Source organism: Microcaecilia unicolor, chromosome 12 (genome assembly GCF_901765095.1).
Source record: "Microcaecilia unicolor chromosome 12, aMicUni1.1, whole genome shotgun sequence".
In the NCBI taxonomy this organism is placed as follows: Eukaryota; Metazoa; Chordata; class Amphibia; order Gymnophiona; family Siphonopidae; genus Microcaecilia; species Microcaecilia unicolor.
This window is the reverse complement of record NC_044042.1, coordinates 87,659,144-87,673,639: the sequence shown is the minus strand read 5'-3', so window position 1 is coordinate 87,673,639 and position 14,496 is coordinate 87,659,144. Positions and strand designations below refer to the sequence as shown.

General features: G+C 44.8%; 1 protein-coding gene across 1 annotated transcript in view; it reads left to right on the top strand.

Annotated features, from left to right (window-relative positions):
* ESAM (endothelial cell adhesion molecule) overlaps positions 1–14,496 on the top strand; it is a 101,908-nt gene that overhangs the window by 67,224 nt on the left and 20,188 nt on the right. The window contains exon 2 of the mRNA XM_030221910.1: positions 1,234–1,391. Within this exon, the coding sequence (XP_030077770.1) occupies positions 1,234–1,391 (158 nt within the window). The remainder of the gene's footprint in view (positions 1–1,233; positions 1,392–14,496) is intronic.

Sequence of the window (14,496 nt, the reverse complement as noted above, 5' to 3'; positions counted from 1 at the left end):
TGTAGACACTAAACAAGCAAAATTAAACAAAAAAAATCTGGACCCCCCCCCCCCCTTCAAACTTTTATCCTTCACAGTGCTTCAGTTCTCCTCCCTCCTCCCCAGTTCCTCTTTATATACTAATACTACATACTTGAGGAGAAGAGGCAAAGTAAGGTTATTCCTCCCCCTGCCCATCCCCGTTCAGCCATTGCAAACTGGGTCAGCAGACAAGGACAACACTCTTGTCAATTTTCAGACCCCCGTTTATTGCCATTTTCTTATACGGCAAAACTAATGGCACCATTTTCAATCATTGCACTGGTGAGGCAGGAGTAACTGGAGATCATACCTGCCCCTTAAAATGCTTTAAGTTTTAACAGAGACTGGAGGAGATTGGGGAAAGTGTTTTTCCTTTTGTGAAGACTGTATTTTTTAATTGACATTTAGATATGCAAAGAATTATCTTTGAATAGGACACACAATAAGGTACCTAAGAAATTAATACATCCCAAAATGGAATGAATTAATAGAAAAAAAAATACTTATAGGGTTAGATTCTATAAATGGTGCCTGAAAAATCAAAAAGCCGCTTAAGCATTGTTCTATAAGTCACGGTTAATAGAATAACGCTTAAGTGTATGGTTGTGCGTAAATGTAGGTGCCATCGTTTGCATCAATGAAAACATGGTACAAATGTTCGCACCTATATTTATGTGTGGAGCACCCTTATTCTGTAATTATACGCATAACTCAAAATCACGCCCCCGTTCTGCTCCACATAAACTTTAGGCGTGGATCATGCAGCTAACTTTATGCATGTAACACCCAATTAAATTTAAGTAGTGCCAGTAATTGCTTGTTAAAAATACTCTGGATATTTCTGTGTCCCAGGAGGGCTCACAATCTAAGTTTGTACCTGAGGCAATGGAGGGTTAAGTGGTTTGCCCAAGATCACAAGGAGCAGCAGTGGGATTTGAACTGGCCACCTTTGGATTGCAAGACCGGTGCTCTAACCACTAGGCCACTCCTCCAGGTTTGGTGCTTAAACTCTGTTTAACCGGCCAGGAGCCTTCCTGTTGAGTTAAATAGTTTTGAATATTCAGGAGGAATGTGTTTTGAGGAGCCATGGAGGTTCTTTACAGATTCAGTGATGTAGTGCAGTGCTGGGGTGGAGGGATGCAAGGAGAGTTTGGCAGGTACGTAGTTCGTGAATGTTAGTGATTTAACTGATGCTCTCTTAATCCACTGTAGAGTTCTCGTCTGCCCTTGTACGAGTTCATGTTGGACAAACCCCAGTGATTGCAGTTGAAGGGAAAAGCATTGTCCTGCCTGTGTGGTACACAAGTGACTCTCGGGAACCTCCTTTTGTCAGTTGGCTGTTTGAGAGAGCTTCATCCAAGAGGGTTCAGGTAAGAAGACGTAATTTAAAGGAAACCTGTAAGATCTGAAAGGCTGCAGTACTGAGGAGAATCATGAGATTGGCTCACAGGTAAGAATGAACAGAGTTTGGATGACTGAAGATCTTCACACTTTGCTGTCAGCTTTGTTTGTGAAGCAGTGAATTCGGTGTTGTGGTCGGGGATGAGTTTTGAGAGGCAGTGGAAAGTACAGTACTCAAATTGTGGCTTTATCAGATGCACATTTTCATGCCAAGAAAATCAGCTGGAAAGAAGGGAAGAGTCTCGGTCATACTTGACCAGCATGTTTATCCTTATAGGGAATAATTTCATAACACCATTTATATGAAATGTCCAAGAAGGCAAAAGTAGAGACTAAAAGACGATTCACCACTGGAGACGTGAGTCCAACAGTCTTTATTATATCAATGATAACGACCCGACACAGGCCGTGTTTCGACGCTAAAAAAGCGTCTGCATCAGGGGTCAATAAATACACCAAGTAGTAAATGCAAAACCAGGAGTCCTACTTGTATGTGTGTTGTCAACTCACTGATCACGTATCACTAATCAGAAAATGCTGGACGCAAACAGATCAAGAATCATGATGCAGACGCTTTTTTAGCGTCGAAACACGGCCTGTGTCGGGTCGTTATCATTGATATAATAAAGACTGTTGGACTCACGTCTCCAGTGGTGAATCGTCTTTTAGTCTCTACTTTTGCCTTCTGTGATTCGTCATCGTAGAGAACTTCTCCTGTTCTATATTTTGGATATGAAATGTCCAATACATTGTTTATTTTGTGCTTTTCTGCTTTTATAAATAGATTTTTACAAATTCTCTTGCACTGATTCACAGCTTCTCTGAAGAAGGTGTAAGAGTATCTGTGTACCTGCGTGTATGTGTGTGTATTTTTTTCTAAATGAGTATTTTATATTCTGTATATATATAAAATCTTTGCCACAGATCCACTGCTTCCTCAAGCTGCCCTGGTCATGTCTCCACCTTTATGACCTTTTTTCTTAATATTAAAGTTGGATCCTGGGGTCTCCTCAGAGACCAACAGATCCAACTTTAATATAACACAAAAAATAATCCTGAAGCTCCTGGTCAAGGGAAGCCTTGCCGAAGCAGAGCAGGGCAGGATGGAGAAGCAGCCATAGCAGCCGCTGGATCCGGGCAGACGAAAGCAACACATAAGCAAAGCCAGATCCTCTGCTGTCCCCATTGTATGAGGTTATAGAATTTTTAACCAGTCCTGATGGATGGAAATAAAGGGAAGGAAAGACAGAGGAGGGAGATGGAATTAGGCAGGAAGTGAAAAAGAAAGGAGAAGAAAAAAGAAATAGCAAATGGACAGGAGGTGCTGGAAACTGAGTTCACAGCACAGATAGAGACTATAACCAACATGATCAGGAAAACAAAATCACCAGTCAACAAAAGTAGAAGAAATCATTTTATTTTCATTTTAGTGTTTGGAATATGTCAAATTTGAGAATTTGCATGCGCTGTCTTTATTTTTCATGTCGTGTTCAAAAGTAGAGGAAAAGTAACCAGTTATTGTAAACTGGTAACTGTAATCAGTAATTAACCACTTTCCTAGAGGAGTAATTTAATTACCATTGCTAATTACTTTAAGGTGAAATATAAAAATAGCTGTAATTACTTTTGATGAGTGCCACAACACTGTGAATAAGAGAGAGTATTTTCAATTTAATACCTTTATACGTAGAAAGCAGCTTTGGATGTTATCCTTTTAGATGGAAATATGCCCTCATGATTACAATTTGCATCACCAAAATATATATACAAATGTATTTTGTTCAAATGACATTGGTCGTCACCACTGTTGTTTTTCTGATATCAGACCTTCCTCCCCTCCCTTTTTGTTTGTTACTCTTTGGGATTCTGCCTGGTACTTGTGACCTGGATTTGCCAATGTTGGAAGCAGGTATTTGGCTGGATGGTCCATCGGTCTGACCCAGTATGGCAATTCTTATGTTCTTATACACTTATTGGTGTGCCATTAATTGCACAGATACCTATGCACAAATATGTCAAAATTCTGGATGGGTCTTGAGAGTTAACATGAGTTGTAGATGTTATTCTTGATGAGCCAGACATCTCACTTAGCTCGTACTTCTTATCCAATCAGTAGACTTAAATCTCTTCACTTACGCCAATGATATCCAGCTGCATTGATTGCACTTAGTTGAAAATATTGCCATAAAGCTTATCTTAGGCAAGAAGAAATCATACTAGTTTACAGACAGTTTACAGTTTATTAAGATTTTATATACTGACGTTCTTTGTGGTAAAAACAAAGCAGATTACAATCTATAGGCCATATTGGCTACCTGTCTCATTTTGCACCCCATCTAAGATTCTTTTGGTAGCCCACCAAGTTTTCTACACAGGCATTCCTTCATTTCTTAGTAATACTCTTAGGAGTATATTTTATAAGTAGCACCTAAAAATCAGCACTGAAAATTTAATGCGCTTAGCGTCATTCTATAAAGAGTATGTGTCTTTTATAGAATCACGCTTAGGCATAAACTGTGCCTAACTGTAGACGCCTGCAGTTAGGCCTGCTATGAGCAGCCTTAAATGCAGGTACCTACAGTTAAGTGCAGTCTGGCCATAGTCTATATCAATGCTCATAACATTTGAGAATGCCCCTATTCATGCCCCAAATATGTACGCACGTTAGGATTTACATGCACATCATTATAGAATACAATAGTGTGTAAATCCTAATTATTGCCAATTAGTGCTGATAATTGGTTATTGCCCAATTATCAGTGCTGATTGACTGACTTGTTACTCAAGTTCCACATATTAATTTGGACATGCTCCCAATTTAGCATGTGTAACTCATAGTGCCATATATAGAATCTGCCCCTTAAGGGGGGAATTCTATAAATGTCACTTGAAAAAGATTGACATTAATCGCTATTCTTCTAAAGGGACCCACCCTTATAGAACAGTGCTTAGCGTCGATTCCAGTGCCTACCTCAGGGTGCCTGACTTATACCTGCTGAAACCTGGTGTGCAAGTTGCATGCAATTTTTTGGAATGCTTCTGACCCCCACCCATGGTCACATCCCCTTTTGGATTGCATGCTATGGGATTTAGGTGCCCAGTGTTCTAAAATGGCGTGCAGCCAGATGCATGTGCAAATCTTAATTAGAGCCAATTGACATCAATGATTGATTGTTAACATCCAATTATTACTCATTAATGGCTTGTTAGCCAATTAAGTTGCACACACACCTCAGAAGTGCATCCAAATTTCAGCATAAGCCCGTCCAAACACAATGCTCAACTCAACAAAAACTTCTCATTATTCCTTCCTACTATGCATTAAAGTTGGAGACAATGCACGCCTCTTGCTTTAAAGTAGTTGCCCCATCTCTTTGGCATAGACTTCCCATCGATACTTGACTGGAAACCTCCCTTCAGAATTTTAAACAAAAGTTCCCCCCCCCCCCCCCCCCCCCCGGTTTAAGTAACCTACCACATGTAGATTTCAGCCACTACCAACCTCATCTTTGAGTCCTGTGTCTGCTACCCCTTCTCTCCTTCCTTTTCTTATGCTATCTATTAATGTTGCCATGTCTCCTCCCCTTTGCTCTATTTTGAAATTAATTATATTCTAGATCTCCTATCTTCCCCACCTTTTCTTCCGTTTCTCGTAGACTTTATTTTGTATGTATTTACCTGTAGGGAAAGGGAATGGGACTTGATATACAGCCTTTCTATTGTTTTTGCAACTATAGTGGAGGAGTGGCCTAGTGGTTAGGGTGGTGGACTTTGGTTCTGGGGAACTGAGTTCGATTCCCACTTCAGGCACAGGCAGCTCCTTGTGACTCTGGGCAAGTCACTTAACCCTCCATTGCCCCATGTAAGCCACATTGAGCCTGCCATGAGTGGGAAAGCGCGGGGTACAAATGTAAAAAAAAAAAAATATTCAAAGCTGTTTATATAGTATATACAGTTACTTATCTTTTTTATTAGGCAGTACATCAAAATTGAACTGTGAACTGAACTGTGATTGTTCTTCCCCACCCCCATCGATGGCTTCTGATTTATATCCTGCTGGGGATTTGTGCTCATATGGTTTGTCTGGTTTGGGTTGTTTTGACTTGAGTTTTTACTACTAGTAGTTCTCCATTGAAGAGAGCCAGTAAGAGGCCTATTCTGTGTCGGTGTCTTTTCTTGGTGATCTGGGCATAGCTGTAGAGGCATTTAGATGGTGAGCAAGATGTCTCTTTGCATGATGTTTGGTGGGCTGTCACTAGAATGTAGTGTAAACTGAAGGGGGTCAGTAACTTAGTTGTGAGTTTTCCAAGCAATCTTCTGACAAATTCCAGGAAGTGGATACTAGATTGGCTCCTGCTTTCTTTTCCAACAGAGCCATAGAGCCTTAGGTTGTAACTTTCCAAGTGGTAAGAATATCTCGGGTGAAAGTTAAATTGGTTTTGGACTGAAAGTGTGAAGCAGTGGAAAATTATTATGAATTCGGAAATTTACTTATTTTTCCCTGTTAACTCTGGGGATTTTGTTTAGGTAGTATTTAAAACTTTATTTTCATGCTGATCTGCTTCCATTTCCAAATAGTTCTGTAATTGTGTTTTCATTTTGTATATATCAGTGAAGCATAGTAACCTAGTAGATGATGGCAGATAAAGACCTGTACGGTCCATCCAGTCTACCCAACAAGATAATTCATCGCATAAAGTATAATGTGAACTACATATGTATACTTTGATCATGATTTGTGCTTGTAATTTTCAGAGCATAGACTGTAGAAGTCTGCCCAGCACTGACTTTGTTCTCCAGCTACTGAAGCTCAATCTGTTCAGTCACAGTCGGGACACAGACCATAGAAATCTGCCCAGCATTGACTTTGCTTCCCAGTTACTGGTGTTGCCATCTCATTACCGCTAAGCTTGTTGGGTTCCATGTCTTCTATACAGGATTCCTTTGTATTTATCCCACACATTTTTGAATTCTGTTACTGTTTTCATCTCCACCACCTCCTGCGGGAGGGAATTCCAAGTATCTTCCACCCTCTCCATGAAAAAGTACTTCCTGATATTATTCCTGAGTCAGCCCCCCTGCAACCTCAATTCATGTCCTCTAGTTCTACTACCTTCCTATCCCTGGAAAAGGTTTGTTTGTAGATTTATACCTTTCAGATATTTGAATGTCTATCTTATCACCCCGTCTCTCCTTTCCTCCAGGGTATACATGTTCAGTTTCTCAAGTTTCTCCTTATACATCTTGTGTCGCAAACTCCATACCATTTTCATCGCTTTTCTCTGAACCACTTAGTCTTTTTTCATCCTTAGCAAGATACGGCCTCTAAAACTGAACACAATACTCCTAGTGAGGCTTTACCAATGACTTGTAGAGGGGCATCAATACCTTTCTTCTGCTGGTTTATGCCTCTGTCTATGCAGCCTACCATCCTTCTTGCCATTGTCACTGCATTGTCGCATTGTGTTGTCACCTTGAGATCCTCAGACACCATCACCCAAAGATCCCTCTCTTGAGCTGTGCGTATCAATCAATATTTCCTCTCCTATCTGGTACATCTCCTTTGGATTTCTGCACTTGGCATTACATTTTAACTAATAAAGGTATTCTGGGGATCCTTAATCGATAGGTTTCTCTTATATTATAAGTATATGGAAAGACTAGAAACCTTAATAAATTTGCTTACTATCCAATATGTTACCTCTAAATCCCATGTGTTCTAAAGTAGTGTACAATAATGTACAATAGTGCTCAGAATACAGTGCATGAGTTAAGCCGTTAAACAGCTTGTACCATATCACTGGTAACCACCATCATCGCACTGTCAATCCCTCCCTTCCTACCTGCAAATGGAGCTGAGATAGATGAAATGCTAAAAATAACCAGCATGGTCAGTATTCAGTTGACATGATCTAAACAGTATAACATTAGCAATAATAATACTTAGCTCCTCTGCATAAGTTGTACTCAGTGTGTGTTTTCTAGCAAAAAAGGTGCCGGTACTCAAATGCCATGCCATCCTTCAGGGGTGGGGTGATCACTGAGGGACCCTCCCCACAATAGCCAGGCCCCCTTCAACCAGTCACAGAATCTATGAAAAGGCAGAATTGGTGTGTAGAGCCTGAGCTCTTTCATTATAACTTGGGGACCATGAGTCAATTTTAGCAGACTATGAAAAAGGTGCCGGTACTCAGTACCCCCAAGTACCCCCCCCCCCCCAAAAAAAAAAAAAAATCCCTGGTTGTACTCCACTTAGGGTGCTAGGTGTACCAGCAGATAAAATGTCTGCCCACTTTCTTTTTTTTCTTTTTTCTTTGCTCGTGCTAGTGCTGTAGTGCAGTACTTAGTGTTTTGTGATTAGCGCTTTGTCAATGCTTTCACATCTACCCGTTCCACTCCACTCATTATTTTATAGACCTCTATCACATCTCCCCTCAGCCATCTTTTCTCCAAGCTGAAGAGCCCTAGACGCTTCAGCCTTTCCTCATAGGGAAGTCGTCCCATCCCCTTTATCATTTTCGTTCCCCTTCTCTATACCTGTTCTAATTCCACTAGATCTTTTATTGAGATGCAGTGATCAGAATTTTACACAATATACTTAACATTCTATTTGCTTTCTTTGCCGCCGCCGCCGCATACTGAGCAGAGAGTTTAAATGTATCATCAATGACGACACATATATCCCTTTCCTGGTCGGTGATTCCGAATGTGGAACCTGGCATTACATAGCTATATTTTGGGTTCCTCTTTCCCACATGCACCACTTTGCACTTGCTTACATTAAACGTCATCTGCCATTTGGATGCCCAGTCTCGTAAGGTCCTCTTGTAATTAAGTACATAAGTAATGCCACACTGGGACAAGACCAAGGGTCCATCGAGCCCAGCATCCTGTCCACGACAGTGGCCAAACCAGGCCAAGGGCACCTGGCAAGCTTCCCAAAAGTACAAACATTCTATACATGTTATTCCCCCCCAAACCCATCTCCCCGCTCCCCCCGTTTTCTATTTCTGTTGATGGCTCTCTCATTCTCCCTGTCTCCTCAGCTCGAAACCTTGGGTTCATCTTTGACTCTTCTCTCTCCTTCTCTGCTCATATCCAGCAGACCGCCAAGACCTGTCGTTTCTTTCTTTACAACATCCGTAAAATCCGCCCCTTTCTTTCTGAGCACTCTACCAAAACCCTCATCCACACCCTTGTCACCTCTCGTTTAGACTACTGCAATCTGCTTCTTGCTGGCCTCCCACTTAGTCACCTCTCCCCTCTCCAGTCGGTTCAAAACTCTGCTGCCCGTCTCATCTTCCGCCAGGGTCGCTTTACTCATACTACCCCTCTCCTCAAGACCCTTCACTGGCTCCCTATCCGTTTTCGCATCCTGTTCAAACTTCTTCTACTAACCTATAAATGTATTCACTCTGCTGCTCCCCAGTATCTCTCCACACTCGTCCTTCCCTACACCCCTTCCCGTGCACTCCGCTCCATGGATAAATCCTTCTTATCTGTTTCCTTCTCCACTACTGCCAACTCCAGACTTCGCGCCTTCTGTCTCGCTGCACCCTACGCCTGGAATAAACTTCCTGAGCCCCTACGTCTTGCCCCATCCTTGGCCACCTTTAAATCTAGACTAAAAGCCCACCTCTTTAACATTGCTTTTGACTCGTAACCACTTGTAACCACTTGTAACCACTCGCCTCCACCTACCCTCCTCTCTTCCTTCCCGTTCACATGAATTGATTTGATTTGCTTACTTTATTTATTTTTTGTCTATTAGATTGTAAGCTCTTTGAGCAGGGACTGTCTTTCTTCTATGTTTGTGCAGCGCTGCGTATGCCTTGTAGCGCTATAGAAATGCTAAATAGTAGTAGTAGTAGTAGTAGAATTGTGGATTTTTCCCAAGTCCATTTAGTAGTGGTTTATGGATTTGCCCTTTAGGAAACCGTCTAACCCCGTTTTAAACTCTGCTAAGCTAACCGCCTTCACCACGTTCTCCGGCAACGAATTCCAGAGTTTAATTATGCGTTGGGTGAAGAAAAATCCTCTTGTGATTTAACGAGAGACTCCTGAGAAAATTAAAGTGTCATGGGATAGGAGTCATGGTTCTGGTGTGGATTAGGAATTGGTTATTGGACAGAAAACAGAGGGTAGGGTTAAATGATCATTTCTCTCAATGGAGGAGGGTTAACAGTGGAGTGCCACAGGGATCTGTACTGGTACCAGTACTATTTAACATATTTATAAATGATATGGAAATCAGAACGATGAGTGAGGTGATTACATCAGGGGCGTAGGCACGGGTGGGCCTGGGTGGGCCTAGGCCCACCCACTTAAGCCCAAGGCCCACCCAGGAATGGTGCACCCCGAGTCGTGGCATTCCTCCTTCCCTCCCTCGCCCGACCGTCAGACTTCCTCCGCTCCTCCTCCGTTCCCCCCTCAGTTCCGTCCGTCGCCGCAAATGTTTTTAACCTGTCCTTTTTGTTTAAGCAGCGACCGACGTGAAGACACTGCTTCAAGTTCTCCCTTTCCTCTTCACTCAGTGTCTGTCCCGCCTTTACGATGACGTATTTCCTGTTTCCGCGAAGGCGGGACGAACACTGTGTGAAGAGGAAAGGGAGAACATGAAGCTGGCGAGCGTTGCAGTGCCTTCACGTCGCTCGCTGCTACTGAAAGAAAAAGGCCAGGTTCGTGTGCGGGGGACGGAGAGGACTCGGAGGGCTTTTGGGGAGCTGAGGGAGGGCAGGGAGACTCGCTGGCCATGGAGGGGAGGGGGGAACGGAGAGGATTCGGAGGGCTTTTGGGGAGCTGAGGGAGGGCAGGGAGACTCGCTGGCCATGGAGGGGAGGGGGGAATGGAGAGGATTCGGAGGGCTTTTGGGGAGCTGAGGGAGGGCAGGGAGACTCGCTGGCCATGGAGGGGAGGGGAGGGGGGAACGGAGAGGATTCGGAGGGCTTTTGGGGAGCTGAGGGAGGGCAGGGAGACTCGCTGGCCATGGGTGGGATGGGAGGGGAGGGGGAACGGAGAGGATTCGGAGGGCTTTTGGGGAACTTAGGGAGGGCAGGGAGACTCGCTGGCCATGGGTGGGAGGGGAGGGGGGGACAGAGAGGACTCGGAGGGCTTTTGGGGAACTGAGGGAGGGCAGGGAGACTCGCTGGCCATGGGTGGGAGGGGAGGGGGAACGGAGAGGATTCAGAGGGCTTTTGGGGAACTTAGGGAGGGCAGGGAGACTCGCTGGCCATGGGTGGGAGGGGAGGGGGGACAGAGAGGACTCGGAGGGCTTTTGGGGAACTGAGGGAGGGCAGGGAGACTCGCTGGCCATGGGTGGGAGGGGAGGGGGGAATGGAGAGGATTCGGAGGGCTTTTGGGGAGCTGAGGGAGGGCAGGGAGACTCGCTGGACATGGAGAGGAGGGTGGGGGGGGGACAGAGGAAATTGCTGGACATCAGGAGATGGATGGATGGAGGGGAGAGAGGAAATTGCTGGACATGGATGAGGGGAGGGCAGGGGCAGAAAACATAAGGACACAGGAGGATGGTGGACATGGTGAGTGAAAAAATATCAAATAGAAAGAAGACACTGCATAAAACAGAAGACACTGGGACCAACGCGAATAGAAAAACTAAATGATCAGACAACAAAGGTAGAAAACATTTTTTAATTCAGAATTTATTAATTGGAATATGTCAGCTTTTGGAAATGTGCATCTGTGATATTTTGCATGTAAGTTTCAGTTTTTCTAGTATTGCTGCATGCTGAGTCTGACTTCGACTTCTAGAGATAACTTTCCAGTTCAGAAATTTGCCTTCATATCTGTTGTGTCATGTGTTTTTCATGTGTGATCAAGGTGCAGTATTCTGCTAGCGTGTAGTATTTGCAGCCTTTTTTGTTTTGTTTTTTTTGTTTCACTAGGTTGTGTACTGGTGTTTTAGAGCCCGGTGTAATTATAGTGCTGCCTTTCCACGCATAAGTTTGTAGCTCGTCCTGTCCTTGGAATTAGTGCTGTTATGGTTTGGTAAGGTTATAAGTGTGTTTTTGCACAAGTTTGTGTATAGTGTTTTGCAGTGGAGAATTTGTGTATTGGCCTTACTGAGGTGGCACCAGAACATCAGAAAGGGTGTAGAGCCTAAATCATGACACACTACCTCTTGAAGGATCTATATATGGTCGTTAATAAAAGGAGCTCATTGTGAACACTATCCATCCTAAAAAGGTGTTTTGTGGCTCTACATGAGAATTGTGATATGATCCCTTGTTTCATATTGTTGACGGTCTGCATTTTCTGTATCGGTATATTGGTGTATTAGGGTCTGCCCAGTGTAATATTTATGGTACAGTAAGGTTCTGAGTGTGTTTTTGCACAAATTTGTGCATAGTGTTTTGCAGTAGAGCGATTGTCGCTTTGATTGATGCTTTGAGCAACCACTTTATTCTTTGACATATGATACATATCTAATATCTAAATTTATTTAAAGGTATTAATTGTCAGTGGGGTGGAGCTAGGGAGAGGTGCCAGACCATAGACTGGAGGCGGGGAAGGAAGAAAAGTGCTGGACCGATTGGTATTAATTGCCTTTGAAGAAAGTCTTCAGCTAACAAAGCTTGAGGATCCTCATTAGCTAAAGTAATTATATTTTGAGGTGGAGGTATGGCGGAGCAGTGATAATTTTGTGCCCACCCAAAATTGGCTGTCTGGCTACGCCACTGGATTACATTTTCAGCTGATCCAAAACTATTCAAGGTTGTTAAAACACGTGTGGACTGTGAAATATTGCAGGAATACCTCAGGAAATTGGAAGACTGAGCATCCAAATGGCAGATGAAATTTAATGTGGACAAATGCAAGGTGATGCACATTGGAAAGAATAATCTGAATAATAGTTACCTGATGCTACTAGGCTCCACCTTTAGGGGTCAGCTGTCAAGAAAAAGATCTGGTGGTCATAGATAATACGCTGAAATCTTCTGCTCAATGTGCGGCGTTGGCCAAAAAAGCAAACAGGATGCTAGGAATTATTAGGAAAGGGATGGTGAATAAAACCGAAAATACTATAATGCCTTTGTATCCCAGCCCATGGACCTGCCATCCTGGTCCTACCTGAAGGGCCCTGGTGGTCTAGTGGCCTCTGCGGGGGGTGAGCATGTTCTTTCCTGCCTGCTGCGCTGACGCTATTCCCCCACCCACAGATGCAAATTTCAAAAAATTGACATATTTCAATCACTATACTATAAATTAGCATATAAAAATGGAAAATATGATGATATCATTTTATTGGACTAAATACATTTTTCAATTGGCTTTCAGAGGCCAAAACTTCTTTCCTCAGTTCAGGACAGTATACTGCTGTTAATGTATTCTGTTCTGACATGAGAAAGGAGGGCTGGGTCTCCAAACATTAGTCAAAAATGTATTAAAATTAGTCCAAAAAAGATATCACCTTATCTCCATGTTCTGTATTTATTAACACAGGTACCACTCTACTTTATCCCAGCGGCGTAGCCAAACAGGAGAGGGGTCAAGAGCCCGAGATGAGGGGGCACATTTTAGCACCCCCCCCCCCCCGGCGCCATCGACCTTCCCCCAACCGCCTCCGCCACCACCAACTTTGACCCCCCCCCCCCCCCCCCCCGCCGCTGCTGACCCTACCGAGAGTCTCAACCCCCCCACCTCCAACCCGCCGTCGCCTACCTTGGCTGGCGGGGGACCCCAACCCCTGCCAGCCGAGGTTCTCTTCTTCCGGTGCAAGGCTTCGTTCTGTTTCTGTGAGTCTGACATCCTGCAGAACAAGCCTTGCGCCGGAAGAAGAGGACGTCGGCTGGTGGGGGTTGGGGTCCCCTGCCAGGAAAGGTAGCCGACGGCGGCAGAGGGTTGGCGGCGGGAGGGGATCGAGAGGGTTGTTGGCATGGGGGCTCCAGGGACAAATCTATGGGGGCCCAGACCCCCGTGGCCCCACGTAGCTACGCCACTGCTTTATCCTAAACTAAACATAAAATTCATTTTTTTCCTATTTTTGTTGTCTGGCCATTTACTTTTTTAAAATTGTGTTGGTCCCAGTGTCTTGTTTCTTCTTTCCTCGATCTCTTCTTAAGTCTTGCCAGTGCCCCTCTCTCTCCCCCCCCTTTCCATCCAGCATCTGCTCTCTTCCTCTCTCTCTCTTTCTCTTCCCTTTCCATCTCCATCCAGCATCTGCCCCCTCTCTCCCCCTTTCTGTCCAGCGTCTTCCCACTCTCTCCCCTTACCCTCTTTGTCTAGCGTCTTCCCCCTTTCTCCCCCTCGCCCTCTTTCTGTCCAGCATCTCCCCTCTTTCCGTCCAGCATCTGCCCTCTCTCTCCCCTCTTTCCATCCAGCATCTTCCCTCTCTCTCCCTCCTTTCCATCCAGCGTCTGCCCTCTCTCTGCCCCCTCTCTCTCCGCCCTTTCCGTCCAGCCTCTGCCCCCTCTCTCTCCTCATTTCCGTCTCCTCTTTTTTTCTCCCTCCTCCATTCAGCATCTGGCCCCTCTCTCTCCCCAGTTCCATCCAACATCTGCATCCTTTCTCTCCCTTCCATCTGACATCTGTCCTTTCTCTCCCCCTCGTCCAGTGCCTGTCCCTCCTCTCCCTCTTTCCATCAGACATCTGGCCTTTCTCTACTTCTTATCCAGCGTCTGCCCTCTCCCTCCTTTCCATCCAGCGTCTGCCCTCTCTCTCCCTCCTTTCTGTCCAGCATCTGCCCTCTCTCTCCCCTCTTTCCGTCCAGCATCTGCCCTCTCTCTCCCCTCTTTCCGTCCAGCATCTGCCCTCTCTCTCCCCTCTTTCCGTCCAGCGTCTTCCCTCTCTCTCCCTCCTTTCCGTCCAGCGTCTGCCCTCTCTCTCCCTCCTTTCCATCCAGCGTCTGCCCTCTCTCTCCCTCCTTTCCATCCAGCGTCTGCCCTCTCTCTGCCCCCTCTCTCTCCGCCCTTTCCGTCCAGCCTCTGCCCCCTCTCTCTCCTCATTTCCGTCTCCTCTTTTTTTCTCCCTCCTCCATTCAGCATCTGGCCCCTCTCTCTCCCCAGTTCCATCCAACATCTGCATCCTTTCTCTCCCTTTCATCTGACATCTGTCCTC